Raw genomic sequence first — 23,171 nt, forward strand, 5'->3', positions numbered from 1 at the left:
AACTACTATAATACTGCTCCTATATACAAGAATATAACTACTATAATACTGCTCCCTATATACAGGAATATAACTACTATAATACTGCTCCTATATATAAGAATATAACTACTATAATACAGTTCAGGGAAGAAATAGAGTGCTGCACCTCACACCTATGGCTGATACTAGTGCCCCTAGGCTAAATAAAAAACACATCAGAATTTTGTGTATGAATTGATCAAGCCATACTGCCCCATGTACCATCGTGCAGGTATCTGATACACATGGGTCCCTACACTAAGTCCACACCGTGCCAGTCAGTGACCACCACCCCCGCAGGCGTGCACAGTCAGGAAACGGGGGCCATGGGATGGCCCTGCGACCCCCATGCCACAGGACCAGACCCAAAAACACCACACCAGAACCCGGCCAGCACCGCCGGCGGAGAAGGTCGCCCCCAAACAGCACAAGTCTGGATGAGGTATTGCGCTCACCATAGCTGCTGCAGACAGAATGGGAAAAGACAGGAGGGATTAAAACCATGTGCACTCAGGTGTCTCCTGCTAATTGCGGTCATGTGGGTTGCCAGGAGGAGTGCAAAACACTGGGAAAAGAGAATATAACTACCATAATACTGCTCCTATATACAAGAATATAACTACTATAATACTGCCCCCTATATACAAGAATATAACTACTATAATACTGCTCCTATATACAGGAATATAACTACTATAATACTGCTCCTATATACAAGAATATAACTACTATAATGCGGTTCAGGGAAGGAAAAGAGCGCTGCACCTATGGCTGATACTAGTGCCCCTAGGCTAAATAAAAAACACATCAGAATTTTGTGTACGAATTGATCAAGCCATACTGCCCCATGTACCTTGTGCCGTCCCATGTGTATCAGATACCGGCACGAGGTACATGGGGCAGTATGGCTTGATCAATTCATACACAAAATTCTGATGTGTTTTTTATTTAGCCTAGGGGCACTAGTATCAGCCATAGGTGTGAGGTGCAGCACTCTGTTTCTTCCCTGAACTGAATAACTACTATAATACTGCCCCCTATATACAAGGATATAACTACTATAATAAGGTCTCCTATATACAGGAATATAACTACTGTAATAATCAAACAAGAAAAGAAAGTGTCCGCACTATCGGTGTATAGGGCTGAATGAATTCAGGTAAGGCGTATATGGATAGACATACACTGTGAGTGTGTCAGACCGAGTCTGGGGTGCAACGGCAGAAAGCACAGTGTAAAATGGCACAAGCAAGTAGATACAGGAAATCCAAAGCACTCACCGGGTCGTAGCAGTCTTCAGCAGTTTATTACACAAATCATCACAGGGCCATAACTACTATAATACTGCTCCTATATACAGGGATATAACTACTATAATACTGCCCCTATATACAGGGATATAACTACTATAATACTGCTCCTATATACAAGAATATAACTACTATAATACTGCTCCTATATACAAGAATATAACTACTATAATACTGCTCCTATATACAGGGATATAACTACTATAATACTGCTCCTATATACAGGAATATAACTATTATAATACTGCTCCTATATACAAGAATATAACTACTATAATACTGCTCCTATATACAGGGATATAACTACTATAATACTGCTCCTATATACAAGAATATAACTACTATAATACTGCTCCTATATACAAGAATATAACTACTATAATACTGGTCCTATATACAGGGATATAACTACTATAATACTGCTCCTATATACAAGAATATAACTACTATAATACTGCTCCTATATACAGGAATATAACTATACTATAATACTGCTCCTATATACAAGAATATAACTGCTATAATACTGCTCCTATATACAGGAATATAACTACTATAATACTGCTCCTATATACAGGAATATAACTACTATAATACTGCTCCTATATACAGGAATATAACTACTATAATACTGCTCCTATATACAGGAATATAACTATACTATAATACTGCTCCTATATACAAGAATATAACTGCTATAATACTGCTCCTATATACAGGAATATAACTACTATAATACTGCTCCTATATACAGGAATATAACTACTATAATACTGCTCCTATATACAGGAATATAACTACTATAATACTGGTCCTATATACAGGGATATAACTACTATAATACTGCTCCTATATACAAGAATATAACTATTATAATACTGCTCCTATATACAAGAATATAACTACTATAATACTGCTCCTATGTACAAGAATATAACTACTATAATACTGCTCCTATATACAGGAATATAACTACTATAATACTGCCCCCTATATACAGGAATATAACTACTATAATACTGCTCCTATATACAAGAATATAACTACTATAATACTGCTCCTATATACAGGAATATAACTACTATAATACTGCTCCTATATACAGGGAAATAACTACTATAATACTGCTCCTATATACAGGAATATAACTATTATAATACTGCTATACTGATCATTGTTGGATGGATACCATATGGAGGTAGTTGTTACAAGTTGACTGTCCTGGTGGCCGCTTGATGTTCTGTTACATGCGCTGTTAGTGACGCTCCACATGGCGGTGTGTGACACAATGTGATCCCGGGGTGTGCGGTTTTGCCCTCTCTCAAGGAATAAAACAAATTACCATAGTCCAAGTACATCTCTTTCTTAAAAGCCGCCGTCTCCTCCGCTCCGCAGGCCATCTTATAAAATGATCGCACAAAGCCCAGCACAATGACGTCCTGTCCCATTCACTTAGCTTCACGCAGGGCAGCAGCGACACACAGCTCTTCCCAGAATCCTCCATTCTCCTACAGGCACCAGAGCGCACAGCAAGGAGCTTGGCTGCCATACACTGCGCGGTCTCTGGCTTCACGGCCGTACGAGCTGATTCAATGTGACAGGAAGAATCATTGGCTGCAACTGTGGAGGAAAACTACATGAGCACAGGAACAAGTCCTCTGTGTGTGCAGTAGTTATATTCCTGTATATAGGAGCAGTATTATAGTAGTTATATTCTTGTATATAGGAGCAGTATTATAGTAGTTATATTCCTGTATATAGGGGCAGTATTATAGTAGTTATATTCCTGTATATAGGGAGCAGTATTATAGTAGTTATATTCCTGTATATAGGGGGCAGTATTATAGTAGTTATATTCTTGTATATAGGAGCAGTATTATAGTAGTTATATTCCTGTATATAGGAGCAGTATTATAGTAGTTATATTCTTGTATATAGGGGGCAGTATTATAGTAGTTATATCCCTGTATATAGGGAGCAGTATTATAGTGGTTATATTCTTGTATATAGGGGGCAGTATTATAGTAGTTATATTCTTGTATATTGGAGCAGTATTATAGTAGTTATATTCTTGTATATAGGGGGCAGTATTATAGTAGTTATATTCTTGTATATAGGAGCAGTAGTATAGTAGTTATATTCCTGTATATAGGAGCAGTATTATAGTAGTTATATTCTTGTATATTGGAGCAGTATTATAGTAGTTATATTCTTGTATATAGGGGGCAGTATTATAGTAGTTATATTCTTGTATATAGGGGGCAGTATTATAGTGGTTATGGTAGCTTTTCTGCAGTGGGTTAGGGCAGTTTGCTGACTGTGTTGTTGGTTCGGTATTCTTCATTGTTCGTTGGTTAATCATTCCCTGACTACGGTTAGTCACATAATGCCCCGGTAATCTGCGACAAGTTGAGGCACTTACTGGACGGGTGTTGGGCAACCATTGTGGGAAATGTTATTTATGACTTGACTTATACTTGGCCTTATCTTTACTGACACAATTCTTGATGACGGACGAAGGGAACGTTGCTTTGGGATCTATAATGTGTAGCCGCTTTAGATACTCTGGATCAGCTGACAGTATGACATATGAGGGGCTGGGATACTCCGGCTCTGCAAACAGTATCCCAGATGATAGATTTTGATGCGTTGGCTTGGCAGCAGAATATCAGGCATGACAGGCTTAGATACACCAGCTCTGCAACTAGTAAGATAGATGGTCAGCTTGGATTCTTCGCCGACCTGTAATAGGTCTATATACACAGGCTCAGGGGGCAGTATCACACATAATAGGGTTAGATACACTAGCTCAGGGGGCAGGTTTAGATACAACAGCTTAGCATACACCAGCGTATCACATATGGTAGGCTTCAGTATAGCAGCTTAACATACATTATTACACAGGATAGGCTTAGATACACTGGCTCAGCATACAGTATCATACAGAATAGGCTTAGCTACAGTGGCTGAGCATACAGTATCATACAGGGTAGGCTTAGATACACTAACTAAGCATACAGTGATAGGCTTAAATACTCTGGCTGAGCATACAGCATCGTACAGAATAGGCTTAGATACACTAGATGAGCATATAGTATCACACTTGATAGGCTTAGATACACTAGCTCAGCATACAGTATCATACAGAATAGGCTTAGATACAGTGGCTGAGAATACAGTAACACACAGAATATGTTTAGATACACTGGCTGAGAATACAATATCATACAGGATAGGCTTAGATACACTAACTGAGTATACAGTGATAGGCTTAGATACACTGGCTGAGTATATAATATCACGCAAGAAAAGCTTAGATACACTGGCTGAGCATACAGCATCATACAGAATAGGCCTAGATACACTAGATGAGCATACAGTATCACATTTGATAGGCTTACATACACTGGCTCAGCATACAGTATCAAACAGAATAGGCTTAGATACACTAGCTCAGCATACAATATTACCCAGGATAGGCTAAGATACACTGGCTCAGCATACAGTATTACCCAGGATAGGCTTAGATACACTGGCTCAGCATACAGTATCACACATGATAGGCTTAGATACACTGGCTCAGCATACAGTATCACACATGATAGGCTTAGATACACTGGCTTAGCATACAGTATCACACATGATAGGCTTAGATACACTGGCTCAGCATACAGTATCACACATGATAGGCTTAGATACACTGGCTTAGCATACAGTATCACACAGGATAGGCTTAGATACGCCAGCTCAGCACATCTGCACAGTGCCCATGTCTCCCTGCCTCCTGGCCCCAGGCCTGGGATATTGGCTGTGTGTGCAGGATCCCTCTCTCCGCCGCCATGTTGGATGGAGTTGTCTGTGTTGTGTCCGGGGGGCAGAGCTCCTCCATTTAGACATTTAGAAGATGCCTGCTGGAGTGTGATACGGATGGAGCCAGCGGCCTCCTCAGCTCTGCTTTGCGGGATGCCGCCTCCTCTCCCCTCTACTCAGATTTTTTAATTTGTTCTAATTAGCGACCATGGCGAGATATGTAAATAGTCGCGGGCGGCGGGGCGGGGGGGATGAGGCCTGCGGGCCGGGGGGCTACTCTGCTCCCACCCTGCACAGATCATTATGCAATTCAGTGATTTTACATCGCTGCCCGCAGCCTCACTCACTGGCATCTCTACCCGTCTGTTATAAGAGACAGCCTAGTCAGGATACTAGGCAGGAGGATAGAGCCAGCTCCACAGCAGCACAGAGGATTTTAAAGTGTCACTGTTGCTTCGTGTTTTTTTTTTTTTTGCACAAATCAATAGTCCAGGCGATTTTAAGAAATGTTGTAATTGGGTTTATTAGGCAAATATGCCATTATCTGCATTCAAAAAGCCTTTCCCCAGGCCCCCCCCCTCTCTCTCATCCACTGCTCATTATCAGGAAATCTCGACTCTTTTACATTAGTCGGCCCTGTGTAACCTATGGAGGGGGGAGGAGGGAGATCAGTCGGCAGCAGAGTACAAAGGATTACACAGCGGGACCTGTGTGAAAGCCGGTATTCTGAGGTCAGAGCTGACTTCAGAAGAGATAGCCCGGTGATGTAGCTGTAAATTAACTCTTTTTTGTCCTGTTTTGGTGCCTCATCTCCCTCCACCCCTCCCCTCTCCATAGAGAACAATGAAGACAGGGGGGAGAGCTTCAAACTGCTTTTTCATGATAAAATTGCATTTTTCGGCTAATAAACCCAATTACAAAGTTTATTAAAATCGCCTGGACTATTGATTTCTGCAAAAAAAATTTAAACAACAGTGATACTTTAAGAGATAAGTTTGATGATGGGGTGCAGTGACCTATCACTTCTATTACTCTCCTGGTCTCGTTATCATGATGTGAGAAGGACAATTGAGTGGTAACTGGTAAGAGCAGAATCCTCCAGCAGCACAGAGTATTTCAGGACAGTACTGTGCTGATCTTCTGGGAGATTACAGGGGTCCACAATATTTCAGGAGAGGAGTGTGTCCATTTTGTGGGATGTCTGGAAATAGTAGTAAAATACCCAAGCAGAACAGAGTATTTCAGGAGAGTTTGCTGATCTGGCTTGTACTGGCGACCCTTGAAGTTCAGCTGATGGTCAAGCTCAAGGTCACAGGCTGAACATCGCAAAGCGGGAGAAATCTGCAGCAGCACAGAGTACTTCAGGGGAGGAGTTTGCTAAATGTGAGAAGTAATAGATTTAGAGTTATCTAGTGTTAGGGTGGATTCATACTGAGGAATTCTCGCGGAAAATGTCAGCGGAATTCCGCTATCTGTCCGCGCACGGCTGTGCGCCTTTCCGGTGCCTTCATAGACACCATTCTATGGGCCGGCGTATTCCACTATCCGCCGAAAGAAGTGACATGGGGTCTATGGAGCCGGCAGAAAGGCGCGCGGCCGTGCGCTCGGACAGACAGCGGAATTCCGCGGACATTATCCATGAGAATTCCTCAGTATGAACCCACCCTATTTCAGGATAGGATTGTGACGATCATGTGGGAGGGTATAGACTGAGAGTTATATAGTGTTAGAAGCAGCACAGAGTATTTCAGGATTGGATTGCGCTGCTCATGATGGGGGGTATAGACTTAGAGCAGTGATTTTCAACCTTTTTTGAGCCGCGGCACACTTTTTATACTTAAAAAATCCCGGGGCACACCACCAACCAAAATGGCACAAAATGACACTAAAACAGTACATATTATACATATAGTTCATAATATAGATTATAAATGTATTTATACTCACTCAGTGTGAAACCTGGGCCTGTTTTCTTCTCCCCCCTGTGCTTCTCTCCTGGTGCTTCTCTCCACCATACTTCTCCCCCCTGCTTCTCTCCTGTGCTTCTCTCCACCATACTTCTCCCCCCTACTTCTCTCCTGTGCTTCTCTCCACCATACTTCTCCCCCCTGCTTCTCTCCTGTGCTTCTCTCCCCCCTGCTTCTCTCCTGTGCTTCTCTCCCCCCTGCTTCTCTCCTGTGCTTCTCTCCCCCATGCTTCTCTCCTGTGCTTCTCTCCACCATACTTCTCTCCCCCCTGCTTCTCTCCACCAAACTTCTCTCCCCTGCTTCTCCCCCATCCCCAGGTTTCTCTCCCCTATGCTTCTCTCCCTGTCTCTCCCCCCCTGTTTCTTCCCCATGCTTCTCTCCCCCATCCCCAGGTTTCTCTCTCACTGTCTCTCCCCCCCCCTCCCTGTTTCTTCCCCATGCTTCTCTCCTCCATCCCCATGTTTCCCCCATCCCCATGTTTCTCTCCCCCATCCCCATGTTTCTCTCCCCCATCCCCAGGTTTCTCTCCCCCATGCTTCTCTCCCTGTCTCTCCCCCCCTGTTTCTTCCCCAGGTTTCTCTCCCCCATCCCCAGGTTTCTCTCCCCCATTGTTTTCTCCCCCATCCCCAGGTTTCTCTCCCCCATTGTTTTCTCCTGTTTCTCTCCCCCATCCCCATGTTTATCTCCCCCATCCCCAGGTTTCTCTCCCCCATGCTTCTCTCCCTGTCTCTCCCCCCCTGTTTCTTCCCCATGTTTCTCTCTCCCATCCCCATGTTTCTCTCCCCCATTGTTCTCTCCCCCATCCCCAGGTTTCTCTCCCCCATTGTTTTCTCCTGTTTCTCTCCCCCATCCCCATGTTTATCTCCCCCATCCCCATGTTTCTCTCCCCCATGCTTCTCTCCCTGTCTCTCCCCCATCCCCAGGTTTCTCTCCCCCATTGTTTTCTCCTGTTTCTCTCCCCCATCCCCATGTTTATCTCCCCCATCCCCATGTTTCTCTCCCCCATGCTTCTCTCCCTGTCTCTCCCCCATCCCCAGGTTTCTCTCCCCTATGCTTCTCTCCCTGTCTCTCCCCCCCTGTTTCTTCCCCATGCTTCTCTCCCCCATTGTTCTCTCCCCCATCCCCAGGTTTCTCTCCCCCATGCTTCTCTCCCTGTCTCTCCCCCCCTGTTTCTTCCCCAGGTTTCTCTCCCCCATCCCCAGGTTTCTCTCCCCCATTGTTTTCTCCTGTTTCTCTCCCCCCATCCCCAGGTTTCTCTCCCCCCATCCCCAGGTTTCTCTCCCCCCCCCCTTCCTCCTCACGTCCTCTGAGATGGTCGCCGCTGCTGTCCGCCTCACCTACTGGCCGCCCGTAGGGCCCGGACGTGCTCCTGCAATCAGCGGAGACCGGGAGTGTGGTGCGCTGCGCTGGGCCGTAGCGCACACATTGATTGGATGCGTGCAATCGGTCCGCCGCAGCGCACCACGCTCCCGGTCTCCGCTGATTAGATAGGAGGAGCACGTCCGGGCGCTACAGGCGGCCAGTAGGTGAGGCGGACAGCAGCAGTGGGGCGATCTGCAGGGGCACCATAGTTTGGGGAACTTTCCCTGCGGCACTGGTTGAAAATCACTGACTTAAGGTTATAGTTTGTTATAGGCAGCACAAAGTATTTCAGGACAGAATTGTGCTGATCATCTGGGAGGGTAAAGCCTGAAGGTTATATAGTGTTAGGTCGTCCCTCCTGAAACACTTCTGTCTGCTGTGAGGGCGGGGACATGTGTCGCCCGTGTCTGACCCTGAGGACGCTGCGCTGTTCTTGCCCCCTGCGTCGCGGGGGTCTCATAACTGAGTGAACACGTGTCTGCACCATTAATATTAATAGAGACTTCCTGTATGGCGTGACAGCCGGCCGAGCAGCCGCGATGTGTTTGCCTGTTCACCGCAGATTGATGACATTTCCCTTAATCTTCATCTCATCATAACAATTCATGGAAATTCTGCTCTCCCATCCCTGACAGCAGCAGCCGCAGCAGCAGGGCACAGCGCCACCACCAGTCTGTCTGCTGCAATTGCTCATCTACCGTCACCGACATTTCCTGACAGCTGGCGGTGCTTACTGACACAGTCACCTCCTCATTGTGGAGGGTGTGATGGATGAGGATGTAACGTTTCTACCATCATTAATCATTGTATAATTTACTCCTTCTCAGTACGTCTTCTTGCTGTCAGTGAATGGAATTTCTCTTGTTGATACCTAGAGGCTCAGGGTTTTGTTACAATTGTATCCAGCGTAGCCAGTCCAGCCTGCACTGTTACATTAGAGCCGCACTATTCCAATAAACTCGTACAGTAGAGTCGCACTGACACTGATCCAGTAAAGCTGCATTCATACAGTCCACCCCCACTCATACAGTTGACTCGCACCAATCCATTACTGATACTGTAAAGCCGCACTGATTTAGTGGACCTGCACTGATACTAATACTGTAGACCTGCACTGATACAGTAGACCTGCACTGATACTAATACTGTAGACCTGCACTGATACAGTAGACCTGCACTGATACTAATACTGTAGACCTGCACTGATACAGTAGACCTGCACTGATACTAATACTGTAGACCTGCACTGATACTAACACTAGACCTGCATTAATACTAATATTGTAGACATGCACTGATACAGTAGACCTGCACCGATACTGATAAAGTAGACCTGCACTGATACAGTAAAGCTACACAGATACTAATACAGTAGAGCCGCACTGATACAGTAGACCTGCACCGATACTGATACAGTACAGCAGCACTAATGCAGTCAACTCACAATGATACAGTAAATGATACTGATACAGTAGAGCAGCACTGATCCAACAAACTGATACAGTAGAACCGCACTGGTACTGATGCAGTAGAGCAGCACTGATCCAACAAACTGATACAGTAGAACCGCACTGGTACTGATGCAGTAGAGCAGCACTGATCCAACAAACTCATACAGTAGAACCGCACTGGTACTGATGCAGTAGAGAAGCACTGATCCAACAAACTGATACAGTAGAACCGCACTGGTACTGATGCAGTAGAGCAGCACTGATCCAACAAACTGATACAGTAGAACCGCACTGGTACTGATGCAGTAGAGCAGCACTGATCCAACAAACTGATACAGTAGAACCGCACTGGTACTGATGCAGTAGAGCAGCACTGATCCAACAAACTGATACAGTAGAACCGCACTGGTACTGATGCAGTAGAGAAGCACTGATCCAACAAACTGATACAGTAGAACCGCACTGGTACTGATGCAGTAGAGCAGCACTGATCCAACAAACTGATACAGTAGAACCGCACTGGTACTGATGCAGTAGAGCAGCACTGATACAGTAGAGCAGCACTGATACAGTGTAACAATATTTCATCTTCTTTCAGGGCTGAGAAGACGGAGGTGCTGAGTGATGATCTGTTACAAGTAGGTGTCCCTTTTTTCGTTATACAATATGGCGCATTGTCCGACAGTCTCCGATTGATGGGATCTCTACAGGACCCAGTTGTGGTGACCCATAATGTCCATCTCTAGTGATGTCATTGTGCTGTGGTGTTGGGGGGGTGACCTCACATATTGTTTTTTTCTCGCAGGTGGAGAAACGTCTGGAGTTGGTTAAACAGGTCACTCATAGCACCCACAAGAAACTTACAGCATGTTTACAGGGTCAGCAGGGGACGGACACGGATAAAAGATCGGTAAGAAGGCCACAGTACCCCCCATAACAGAGCAGGCCACAGTACCCCTCCATAACAGGGCATGCCCTAGTACCCTCCATAACAGGGCAAGCCATAGTACCCCATCATTACAGGGCATGCCCTAGTACCCTCCATATCCGGGTAAGCCATAGTACCCTCCATAACAGGGCAGGCCACAGTACCCTTTATAACAGGGCAGGCCACAGTACCCTCCATAACAGGGCAGGCCACAGTACCCTCCATAATAAGGCAGGCCACAGTACCCTCCATAACAGGGCAGGCCATAGTACCCTCCATAATAGGGCAGGCCACAGTACCCTCCATAACAGGGCAGGCCACAGTACCCTCCATAATAAGGCAGGCCACAGTACCCTCCATAATAGGGCAGGCCACAGTACCCTCCATAACAGGGCAGGCCACAGTACCCTCCATATTAGGGCAGGCCACAGTACCCTCCATAACAGGGAAGGCCACAGTACCCTCCATAACAGGGCAGGCCACAGTACCCTCCATAATAGGGCAGGCCACAGTCCCCCCCTTCCCATAACAGAAAAGGCCACAGTACAGCTGACTATAAAACAACTGTGCTGCACAGAGCTGACTATAAAACAACTGTGCTGCACAGACCTGACCTTGAAAACAACTGTGCTGCACAGAGCTGGGCAAGATAATGAAAGGTATTTCTGATCTGTGTGACATCACCTGATAAACACTGAGATGCCTGATTTAGATGCTTTTCTGTATCTTCTTGTATCTTGGAAAACCCCATAAAATGAACTATAAAATTCCTCCCTGTCTCTTTTTCTTTGTTCCCACAGAAGAAGTTACCTCTTATAACACTGGCTCAGTGTCTGATGGAAGGATCTGCTGTCTTAGGGGATGACTCTTTGCTCGGGTGAGACAGAGATTGTTGCTTCTTTGGGCCCCGTAGCTTGGAGAAAGTAAATTATGACCTGAAATAGCAGCTAGGTGGCCCTGTTGTTACTGCTTCCTGTTGAGGATGAATGCTGCTGTAGATGATGGCGATGAGAGGTCTGTAGTTCTCTAAATTGTATTGACTGGTTACTTTCTAGGAAGATGCTGAAGTTATGCGGGGAAGTCGAGGACAAGCTAGCCCAGGAGCTCATCCACTTCGAGCAGGAGGTAGAGAGAGATGTGGTGGAGCCGCTGTTTGTGCTCGCAGAGGTACGTGGGGCATGTACGGACATCCGAATGCATGTAGCTGTGTCACCTGTGCATGCTCAAAGGGAAACTCCAGTTCACTATGATGTTCTGATTTTCTCAAAACCAAATGTGTTTCAATATGGTATGATAAAAAATATAACCCTTCCCGCAAAAAACAAGCTACGTGAAAAAATGTAAAAAAAGTTACTGTTTTTGGAAGGCAGAGATGAAAAGCTAAAGAGTTTCCAGAACAGGCTGTGTCCTTAAAGGGGTACTTTGATAGGGATCCCTTTTAGTCCAGGGAAGGTGTGAGTGAAAACAATTATTTACAATTACCTCCCCGCAGTAGTGGATCATAATAGGGGCGTTCCGGGCGGCAGCCCGGGGCCCTGAGCTCCTGGGGGGCCCATGACCACCCAAAAAGACTTATACTTTCAGTGGTGTACTGTCTCCTGGCTACACTTCCGCCATGATTTGCAAAAAAAAATCACAGTTTTTTTATGGCAATTTTGCACAAATCAGGACATCATGACATTATCTATCCGGTACTAGGAACGCCAGGCTAGTGCCACTATAGTTACAGTGGGGTGGGGGGGCCCAGGCTTGGTGAACAGCCCGGGGCCTATGGTGAAGTTAATCTGCCCCTGCCTCCCCGTCTCCAGCTCTGCCACCCACATTCAGCGGCCCCGGTCTCTGGCCACTTCCTAGTCTGAGACAGGACTTAGCATGTGATGTGTCCTTAAAGGGGTACTTTGATAGGGATCCCTTTTAGTCCAGGGAAGGTGTGAGTGAAAACAATTATTTACAATTACCTCCCCGCAGTAGTGGATCATAATAGGGGCGTTCCGGGCGGCAGCCCGGGGCCCTGAGCTCCTGGGGGGCCCATGACCACCCAAAAAGACTTATACTTTCAGTGGTGTACTGTCTCCTGGCTACACTTCCGCCATGATTTGCAAAAAAAAATCACAGTTTTTTTATGGCAATTTTGCACAAATCAGGACATCATGACATTATCTATCCGGTACTAGGAACGCCAGGCTAGTGCCACTATAGTTACAGTGGGGTGGGGGGGCCCAGGCTTGGTGAACAGCCCGGGGCCTATGGTGAAGTTAATCTGCCCCTGCCTCCCCGTCTCCAGCTCTGCCACCCACATTCAGCGGCCCCGGTCTCTGGCCACTTCCTAGTCTGAGACAGGACTTAGCATGTGATGTGGTCAGGCCTGCTCAGCCATTCAGCAGAAGAGGCAGGACACTGCCACAGCTGCTGAATGGCTGAGCAGGCCTGACCACGTCACATCCTAAGTTCCGTCTCAGACCAGGATGCAGCCGGGGACCAGGGCAGCTGGATGTGGGCAGCAGCCCTGGAGTCGGAGAGTGAAGTGGGTGTAATTGTTTTCACCCCCTCTTGTGATTGTGAAAAAAGGGGCCTGGGACGGAGTACCCTTTTAAGGGTTGTCTTGGCACCTATAACATTAGCAGTTCTGGCCACATGAAGCCCTGGCAGCATTAAAACAACTGTATTGCACAGAACAGTCCATGAAAACAAGTAGGCTGCGTCCTTCAGGGTTGTCTTTGCTCCTATCACATTGGTAATTCTACCCTGGCAGCATGGAAACAACTTAGCTGCACAGAAAGTCTCAGCCTCGCCTTATAAAGGAGACTCCATCCACGATTTATAAAGCCCACATTATTCAAAAATAATACCTGGAGCTTCTGTTGCCTCTTCTATTGATTCTTGTGTCGTGCCTCTTTCAGGTGGAGATCCCCAATATCCAAAAACAGAGGAAACACTTAGCCAAACTTGTCCTGGACATGGATTCTTCTAGAGCGAGGTAAGTGGCTGCATCAGTCACACGTTCCTGACCTCAAAGAGTCTCCCCAGCAGCATTCGCCTATATATTACACGTATCATGTTCGATAACTTTACAGATACTTTCTTTATATTGTAGCAGTCTTTATCTGTATCATATCTTATACTTCAGTCACATCCAGAGCTGCATTTATAATTCTGCTGGACATGCTGTAACTTCACACTGTAGTTGGTTTTTGCTGATGTAGCCTGTAAGGTGATTTCTTGTCGTTGCAAAGTATCTCTTCTACAGCACTTTCTCAACCTATTACTTTACCGCTGCTGCAAAACTACAATTCCCAGCATGCCCTGACAGCCCAGCATTTCTTGATAATACATCCACAGCAAGCCCTGGCAGCATGAAAACAACTTAGCTGACTGTTGCTGCAAAACTAGAACTCCCAGCATGCCCTGACAGCCCAGCATTCCTTGAAATTACACCCACAGCAAGCCCTGGCAGCATGAAAACAACTTAGCTGCACAGAATTTTGTTCTAGAACTACAACTCCTAATGTGATGTGGAGCTTTGTGCATTTCAAAACTACAATTACAACATGGCCACACAGTCTTCAGCTTCTGTAGAACTACAACTCCTACCATGTCCTTCAGCTCTCAATTAGTGACGGTGATGAATCTGACCTATTCACAGGCTGTCTAGTCTAAGTTTATGCTCTGCCCCATATGACACTCTTTTAGTATTAATCTCTTCTTATATAAGTGAGGTCCGAGTTGTCCATCGTAGCTGACTCCTATGTATATGTGCGAGTAGCCCAGTATCTGAGTGACTCACAGAATGGATGTTGGCAAGACACAATGTAACACTCGGAGACGCTCGCCTGGGTGTCGGGATGAGTCACTTGGCTCAGAAGGATCGTGAGTATTTTGGATAATTCAGGTAGCACAATAACATCCAGAGACAATGGATGAAAATGAAGCAGAACAATTATGGAGAGGAGGGGGCGGGGAGGAATTGGCGTGAAGCTCAGCGTCCTCGTAGACTGACGCGTGATCTGCTGTGTCCACCGACTATGGTGTTACTGAAGCTTCGTCCCTTGTGTGCAGGTGGCAGCAATCTGCAAAGTCGTCGGGGATCTCCAGCAACCTGCAGCCCTCCGGAGCTAAGGCTGACGCACTCAGGGAAGAGATGGAGGAGGCGGCAAACCGCATGGAGATCTGTAGGGTGAGTGGAGATAGATTATCCTATACAGTCCAGCACCTTATAGAGTTATTCCAGCATTTTGTCATGATGATCAGGGTGATCAGTGGTGGTCAAGACGTTGTGACCCCCAACAATCACAAGTGCATGGAGCCAGTGGCGTAGCTACCATAGTGGCAGGGTAGGAAGTTGCTATGGGGCCCGTGCAGGAGGGGGGCCTGGAGGAGTAGGTAAGAGCGTGTGTCCTTCTGCTTAACCCCTCGTCTACTGCAGGGTGTAAGTGACCCGATGTTTACTTACATGCTGCAACACAAAGAAAGGGTTAACAAGCAGAAGACAGAGATCTCTGCTTCACTGCACTGATAACCTCTGACCTCTTATGCTCAGTGCTTTGTTCTGCAGAGGGGAGGGAGGCCCCTTAAAATTTTCTTGCTATGGGGCCCCGTGAATCATAGCTACGTCCCTGCATGGAGCAGTAGTCAAGCTCTATAAGACTGATGAGGATCTCCCTGCTCGTCTCTCTTCCCAGTCCTATAGCAGGTGTTTGACTAATGATAGACTTTCTGCTGAGTTTCTGCATATACACAAGAGCCAGTCTTGACAAGCAGAGCTGCAGTGTAAAGCATGGCTGAAAGTAATAACAGCCTGAACCTCTGCTGAGACAGAAAGCAGATATCAGACTCTAATAGACGTTGTAGATAGAGTCATTGTGATCAGAGGGAGGAGACCTGCAGGGTAAAGCATAGGGACAGAGAATCAGCAGGAGTCTTTGATGAAACAAGTAAATTTTAGAGTCTGCATTCAGTGATCATAGCTGTGCAGTATACAGATACGTTCCCTCCCATCTAACCCTCAGTCTCTCCATGTATTATATGTCTCTCTTCTCCCTCCCCAGGATCAGCTGTCAGCAGATATGTACAGTTTCGTGGCCAAAGAAATCGACTATGCAAACTACTTTCAGACGGTAAGCTGATCCGCGACCTGCATAGTGTGTCAGTATCATCTACTCCTAGCATCATCTTGTAGACATGACGGCGTATGATCCCGTATCAGGGATGACACATCATAGATTTTATTCCTTTGCTAAAGACTAGAGATGAGCGAACCGGGTTCGGGTTCGAGTCCATCCAAACCCGATCGTTCGGCATTTGATTAGCGGGGGTTGCTGAACTTGGATAAAGCCCTAAGGTTGTCTGGAAAACATGGATACAGCCAATCACTATATCCATGTTTTCCACATAGCCTTAGGGCTTTATCCAACTTCAGCAGCCACCGCTAATGAAATGACGAAAGTTCGGGTTCGGATGGACTCAAGCATGCTCGGGGTTCGCTCATCTCTACTAAAGTCATATCTCATAGCTAACAAGTATAAACATTTCGTCCTACATCCCTTCTGATTGACACCTTTCTAATATGCCTATATTGTTTTGCTGTGATTGGGAACATCTAGGCCTGAAGGTTTGCCTTCCCCCAGTTCTGAGTTGCTGCTTTTAGGTTGCTGCCCATGGGGAGACTAACAATTAATTCCATACTTATTATCTATTCAGTCTCCTTCCCCCAGTTTTGAGTTGCTGCTTTCCGCTGTAGACACAAAAATCTGTGTGTGAGCTTTTTTCCCTCTCCTCCCCCTCCTCCCCCCTTCCTTCTGAGACGGCTGATGTAAACAAATCCCTGGCAGGCTGTATCTGCAACATTGTATGCTGGGAGGGTTAATCTGGGGTCAAATTCCTAATGAACTCACTGTGATTAATCCTCCCAGCATTACAAGAAGCTACATTGTTGCTGATAAAGCCTGTCTGGGACTTGTTTACATCAGCCATCTCAGAAGGGAGGGGGGAGGAGAGGGGAAAAAAAGCTCACACACAGATTTTTGTGTCTTAAGCAGAAAGCAGCAACTCAGAACTGGAGGAAGGATACTGAATAGATAATAACAAGCATGAAATTAATTGTTAGTCTCACCATGGGCAGCAACATATCAAAAGTTATGTTTGAGTGGAACACCCCTTTAATTATAACACCGAGCGGGGAGGAGGCTGCCCGGACGATCTTTAGACCCATAGAAGATAGCAGCAGCCAGGAGGCCGTCGCTTTTGTTTTAATAAAACATGTTTTAAGACAACGATCAGCCGTCATCATACATGTGACCTATTACACCAAACGATTATCAGTTGGAATGGTCGGTAATCGGCCAAGTACAGACGATAACCGTTTGGTGTAATAGGGCCCTAAATGTACACATCGTTCGTTCTCTTGCGGGGATCAGATCGAGTAAACAATCGTAGTAATGACTGTTGTTCTTTGTGTTATGGAGAATGATTTCAGGTCATTCCCAAAAGCTCCCGTTTGCGATCGGTAACCGTTAAAAATCGTTTTGTCTAGAGAACGCTATTTCGTCCATAACATTAAAAACAATGTCACCTGATGCTAAAGGTCATGGCTGAGAAACCTGTAGGTATCATCTTATGTTTTCGTGATTGTTCCTATAATAATGTCCTATTAGTGGCTGTAGATTGACAGGCCAAGCCTCCATGTTTCCAGGTGATGCCATAGATCTGTCCTTTATGGTTCAATATGGTACTGGTATATAATACATAGAACACTAAATTAAAGGATTATTCTTGTGTCTCCTCCAGCTAATAGAAGTCCAGGCCGAATACCACAGGAAGTCCCTCGCTTTACTGCAAGCCGTTCTGCCGCAAATCAAGGCTCAGCAGGGTGAGTGTGAACAGCGTGCAACATCACACACTGGAATAGTGCACATCTCTACAATACTTTGAATTTGGCGGCATTTTCTAGATCTCTGCTTGCTGTCGGTGAATGTGAACTCTCTTAATACATCTTAACTAGGTGCAGGACTCATTATAATGTATCCGATCTCTATGGCTATGAGTCCTGCAGCCGCGTCGGCCCGACCTGATCTGTATGGGTGTGAACAAGTCTCTAGGTGGGTAAGGTGCTGGTGGGGGGGCTTATCCGCCTCAGAACAAAAGGATCGGGGAGTTAGAATCCAACATGATCGATCCTTCTTTCCCCAACATCATCTGCACAACTGGGAGATCCTCGTGTCCTATAGGTCCATAGGGGGAGCTTTATTGGTAAGAACACTTGCTGTTGCCCATAGCAACCAACCACAGCACAGCTTTCATTTTACCAGGCCTCATACATATTTGAAAGCTGCGATGTGATTGGTTGCTACGGGAAACAAAGGACGCTGTTACCATAAGACGGCTTGATAAATCTCCCCCATAGTGTTTGTAAGGGTGCGTTCACACCTACAGGATCTGCAGCAGATTTGATGCTGTGTTCAGTTATTTAAATGAAATCTGCTGCAGAAAATCAGCTGCAGATCCTGTAGGTGTGAACGCACCATAGAACTACGACTCCCTTCATGCCCTTTACCCTTCTGGAGTCCATACTGGTTGTAAAACTACAACTCTTATCATACCCTGGTAGACTATGGCTCCTACGGGCCCATAATGGTTGTAAAAATACAGCTCCCAGCCTTTGGCTACCTATGGGTGCGAACTGGTTAGATTACTACAACTCCCATGATGACCTGACAGCCTTCTCCCTCTTATGGGTCCGTACTGGTTGCAGAACTACTACTCTTTCCATGCCCTAACAGCAGTATAGCCTCCTAAGGGATCACATTGGTTGCAAAACTGGTCTCCTATGCATCAAAACTAGTTGCAAAACATGAATGTGGGTATGATGGGAGTGGTAGTTTTGCAACAGCTGAACAGTTACAAGTTGGGGAACACTGCAGTTGATGGTTGGTTAACCGCTCAGATGTGTAATGTGTATGGGGGTCATAGGGGTGAACCTGTAAAATTGTTAGACTACCTAGACTTCGTCTTTAAGAAAAAAAAAAAAGCCAAAAAGTATATCATAACTTTCCCATTGTATTTATGTATGCATTGTTGCAGTTTTTTTGAGGACTGAAAGTAACAATTCAGGACTGCCTTAAGGGGTACTTAAAGGTGAAAATGTTTTTTCTTTCAAATTGTTGTCATAAAGTTATATATATTTGTAATTTACTTCTATTCAAAATTCTTCCAGTCCTTATCAGCTACTGTATGTCCTGCAGGAAGTGGTGTATTCTTTCCAGTCTTACACACTTCTCGCTGCTGCCACCTCTGTCCATGTCAGGAACTGTCCAGAGCAAGAGAGGTTTTCTATGGGGATTTGCTACTGCTTTGGACAGTTCCTGACATGGACAGAGATGGCAACAGAGAGCACTGTGTCAGACTGGAGAGAATACACCACTTCCTGCAGGACATACAGCAGCTAAAAAGTACAGGAAGACATGAGAATTTTAAATAGAAGTAAATGACAAATCTATATAACTTTCTGACACCAGTTGATTTGAAAGAAAACTCTTTCTGCCGGAGTACCCCTTTAAAGGCCTGACTGTATTTGCCGCTGTCATTGTGAATATAAGTCAGCAGTAATATTTAAAGAGATATACACCTTTCTAGTTAGTAGAGACCCTGGACACCATGGGGGGGGGGGACTATCAGACCTTGTGCAGTGGAGCAGTTACTCATAGCAACCAGACATCTTTTTAAAAATGAGCGCTGGAATCTGATTGGTTGCTATGGACGATGCTCCTGTGCACCGTGTTTGTGTATCCTGGATATATATAAAAGCGTATTACTTGCTCAGTCTCTGTATCCTCTTCCAGAGGCCTGGATTGAAAAGCCATCATTCGGAAAGCCCTTAGAAGAACACTTGACGGTGAGCGGGCGGGAGATCGCCTTCCCCATCGAGGCCTGTGTCACTATGCTCCTGGAGTGTGGAATGCAGGAGGAGGTAGGAGGCCGCCACTGCCGCCGTCATGGCTTGGAGATTCAGCTGTTCCTGTTTACAATAAACTGCGCTCCAGCTGTTGTTGTTTTCCTGCGATGCGAGGCCAGTGGCACGCAGGGCGTCACCCACATACCACTGCATGCAGCCCCTGGTGGACATGGCACCGTAGAAGAGCTACGAGCACTACTACAACTCCCAGCATGCCTGGAAAACAAAGGGTGGAGAACATTGCTCCATACTACATGCAGATGTTGCAAAACTACGACTCCTATCATGATCTGATTTCCCTCAGATGATAGGAGTTGATGTCTTGCAACAGTTGTACATGGTATATAGCAGGTGTAGGGAACCTTGGCTCTCCAGCTGTTGCAAAACTAGAACTCCCATCATGCCTGGACAGCCAAAGCTAAATCTTGGCTTGGCATAATGGGAGTTGTAGTCTTGGCATAATGGGAGTTGTAGTTTTGCAACCGCTGGAGAGCCAGGGTGTCCTCCAACCTCTGGCTCCCCAGCTGTTGCAGAACTACAACTCCCAGCCTATACACATCTGAGCAAAGATGAGAGTTGTAGTTTTGCAACAGCTGGTGTGCACTATATACAAATGCTGCAAAATTATACCATATTTAAATGTTGCAAAACTACAACCCCCATCATCCTCTGACAGCCTTCAGGTGATAATAGTTGCATATAGTATAGAGCAAAGTTCTCCAACCTGTGGCTCCCCAGTAGTTGCAGAACTACAACTCCCAGCCTATATCTGTCTGGGCGAAGATGAGAGTTGTTGTTTTTCAGGTGGGGAAACACTGCGCTATGGCATATGTGATTGTTGCAAAACATATAACTTCCAGCCTTCAGGTTTCCATGCATGATGGGAGTTGTAGTTCTGCTACAATTGGGTAGCCATGTTTAGGAACACTGCTCTATATTATATGAAACTCCTGCAAAACCACAACTCTTATCATTCAGTTTGGATTCCTAGAACTGCAGTCAGGTCAGGGCTTCTGCATTACACAGGATCCCCTGACATCTATTATTTCCCTGCGTGTTCATAGCATTACCTGCTGCATTGTATTGTGGTAGATGTGGTGCCTATGCCAAGCACTGAAATTAAAACTATGTGTGAACACAGCCTCAGAGATGGGACTATAATAGGCATCGTATGAAGGTGAGGAAGCCCTGCTGTCAGTCTTTCCCCTCCTACCCGGTCACATCTGCAGGCACGAGAACATGTTCTCCTGCTCCTTCACAGTTTATAAAACATATTTCCAAGTTAATTTAAGGTCAGAGGAAAAGGGAGAGGACAGGAATGGCAGAGCTTTGAAATCCCGCAGCTGGGACTCATTTCCACTTCCCGTGGGGTAGCCTACATTCCTAGCAGTGTTTCACTATGTGCAAAAACTGTGCCGAGACCTTTACTGGTTAATCTGCACAATAACCGGGATCACTTAAAGGAGAAGGGTCCCTACAAAGTACTTGATGGTGCCCAATCAGGGGTATCATCCCACACTTAGATCCTGTGGCTGAATATAACCAATAGGGCGATGATCAAACCCTTTAGCATTCAAGTCATGCAATGACTGCTGAGAACGTATACGTAGTCACATGACCGCTGAAGACCTGAAGGGACCTTTCACCAGGGCTATGTTGTTTACATACAGTTGCTAAAAGGGCAAGCCACAACTATAGACACATATAATGTAACTAAACTGTTAACACAGGGCTGTACTGTTCATGTCTTTTACTAAGTAAACATCCACAGTGCAGAGAAAAAGTAAGCGATCCCATTTGAATTACCTGGATCTCTGCATAAATGAATAATAAAATGTGGTCTGATTGTTCCCTTAGTAACAACTGTGGACAAACACAGTGCACCTAAACTAATAACACACAAACAACTGTACCACTAATGTATTCTATTGAGCACAATCAGTAAACATCCACTGTGCAGGGGGAAACAGTAGATGAACCCTTTACATTTATTATCTAGTAGATTCGCTTTAGCAGAAATCATTTCCAAATGTTTTGCTTAGTGGCAAATAAGATTTGCAGTGTTGAGGAGGAGTCTATACCTATTTCTCCCTGCATTGTGGAGGTTTACATCAGTACAACAGTATTAGTTTGTTTATATGATGTTTTTCTAGAATTTGGACAAATCAGAGCAGATTTTATTACTAATCAATGGAGAATTCATTTTATTAAAATCTTCCTTTTTGCTGTAGAGTCTGTCTAATGCTGCGTTTACACAGAGCGATAATTCGCCCAATTGATCGTTTAACGAATCAATTGAAGCAACGATTTAGTTCTTATAATGACCAGCGTTTAGATGAATAAATCGTTAGAAAATTCGTAAGAAAAATCGTTATTGCTAACGCTTTTAAGATCGCTTGAGCCCATCTTTCACATGGGGTGAATCTTTGAAAGAAGGGATTTGCAAATTTTTTAGCGAATGACGATTTAAGAACATGTTGAAAGATCAAAATGACGATTTCTCGCTCGTCGCTTGGGCGTTCACTGTGTTTACACGGAACAATTATCGCTCAAATGCGATCATTATTGCGAAAATTCGAACGATGATCGTTCAGTGTAAACGCAGCATAAGGTTACTATTACACGGACCGATAATTGTCCGAATTGGCCCTATCCGGCCGATTATCGTTCCGTGTAATAAACACAATGATCAGCCGATGATCAAAATTGATATAGGTTTGGACCTATAATTGTCGGGTGCCGACTACGGACCTCTACGTGTGATAGCGGTGCGCGGCCGGCGGCTAACGATATTCAAAGAAGAATACTTTACCTATCCAGGCTGCAGGGCTCCTCTTGCGCTCTGCTTCTCACCGGGTCACGCACGCTCCAACTTCAGAGCGCCCTGTCTGAGCTGACAGGCCACTCAGCAAATCCCAGGCCAGGACCGCCGCAACCAGTGATTGGCTGAGTGGCCTGTCAGACCGCAAGAGGAGCCCTGTAGTCTGGATAGGTAATGTATACAGTTTAAACAAGGGCTGCAAGGACATCAGTAACGATGTCCCTGTAGCCTTTGTTAAACGCTTATGGGGCCGTGTAATAGGCCCAGTAAACAAGCGCCAATCTAGCAGATCGGCGCTCGTTTACATTTATTATCGGGCCCCCATCGGCCCGTGTAATAGGACCCTAACTCCTTCACATAGCTGACTGTGCTGCTTCTTCTGATATAGATCTAATAGTATATGGATCCTGGCTGTTGTCAGCTGTCTCCAATGTATGCGGCAGATAAGAGTGTGTAAAGGGGGGAAAGCATCCAAGCTATCAGGGAGGGCAGATCACACAGGCTGTAGATATAGAGGAAAGTGCATACAGGGCAGTATGCAGAATAAGGAGGGG

The 23,171-nt window shown here is 45.5% G+C and overlaps 1 protein-coding gene across 8 annotated transcripts in view; it reads left to right on the forward strand.

The window, feature by feature from the left end:
• Nucleotides 1–23,171, forward strand: part of ARHGAP44 (Rho GTPase activating protein 44) — a 69,852-nt gene that overhangs the window by 23,639 nt on the left and 23,042 nt on the right. For all 8 annotated transcript variants that reach the window (XM_069952401.1, XM_069952409.1, XM_069952404.1 and 5 more), the window contains exons 2-10: nt 10,520–10,559; nt 10,727–10,831; nt 11,650–11,726; nt 11,905–12,016; nt 13,750–13,826; nt 14,906–15,023; nt 15,895–15,963; nt 17,633–17,714; nt 19,684–19,811. In XM_069952401.1, coding sequence (XP_069808502.1) covers nt 10,520–10,559; nt 10,727–10,831; nt 11,650–11,726; nt 11,905–12,016; nt 13,750–13,826; nt 14,906–15,023; nt 15,895–15,963; nt 17,633–17,714; nt 19,684–19,811 — 808 coding nt within the window. The remainder of the gene's footprint in view (nt 1–10,519; nt 10,560–10,726; nt 10,832–11,649; nt 11,727–11,904; nt 12,017–13,749; nt 13,827–14,905; nt 15,024–15,894; nt 15,964–17,632; nt 17,715–19,683; nt 19,812–23,171) is intronic.

This window comes from Dendropsophus ebraccatus, chromosome 14 (genome assembly GCF_027789765.1).
Source record: "Dendropsophus ebraccatus isolate aDenEbr1 chromosome 14, aDenEbr1.pat, whole genome shotgun sequence".
NCBI classification, from domain to species: Eukaryota; Metazoa; Chordata; class Amphibia; order Anura; family Hylidae; genus Dendropsophus; species Dendropsophus ebraccatus.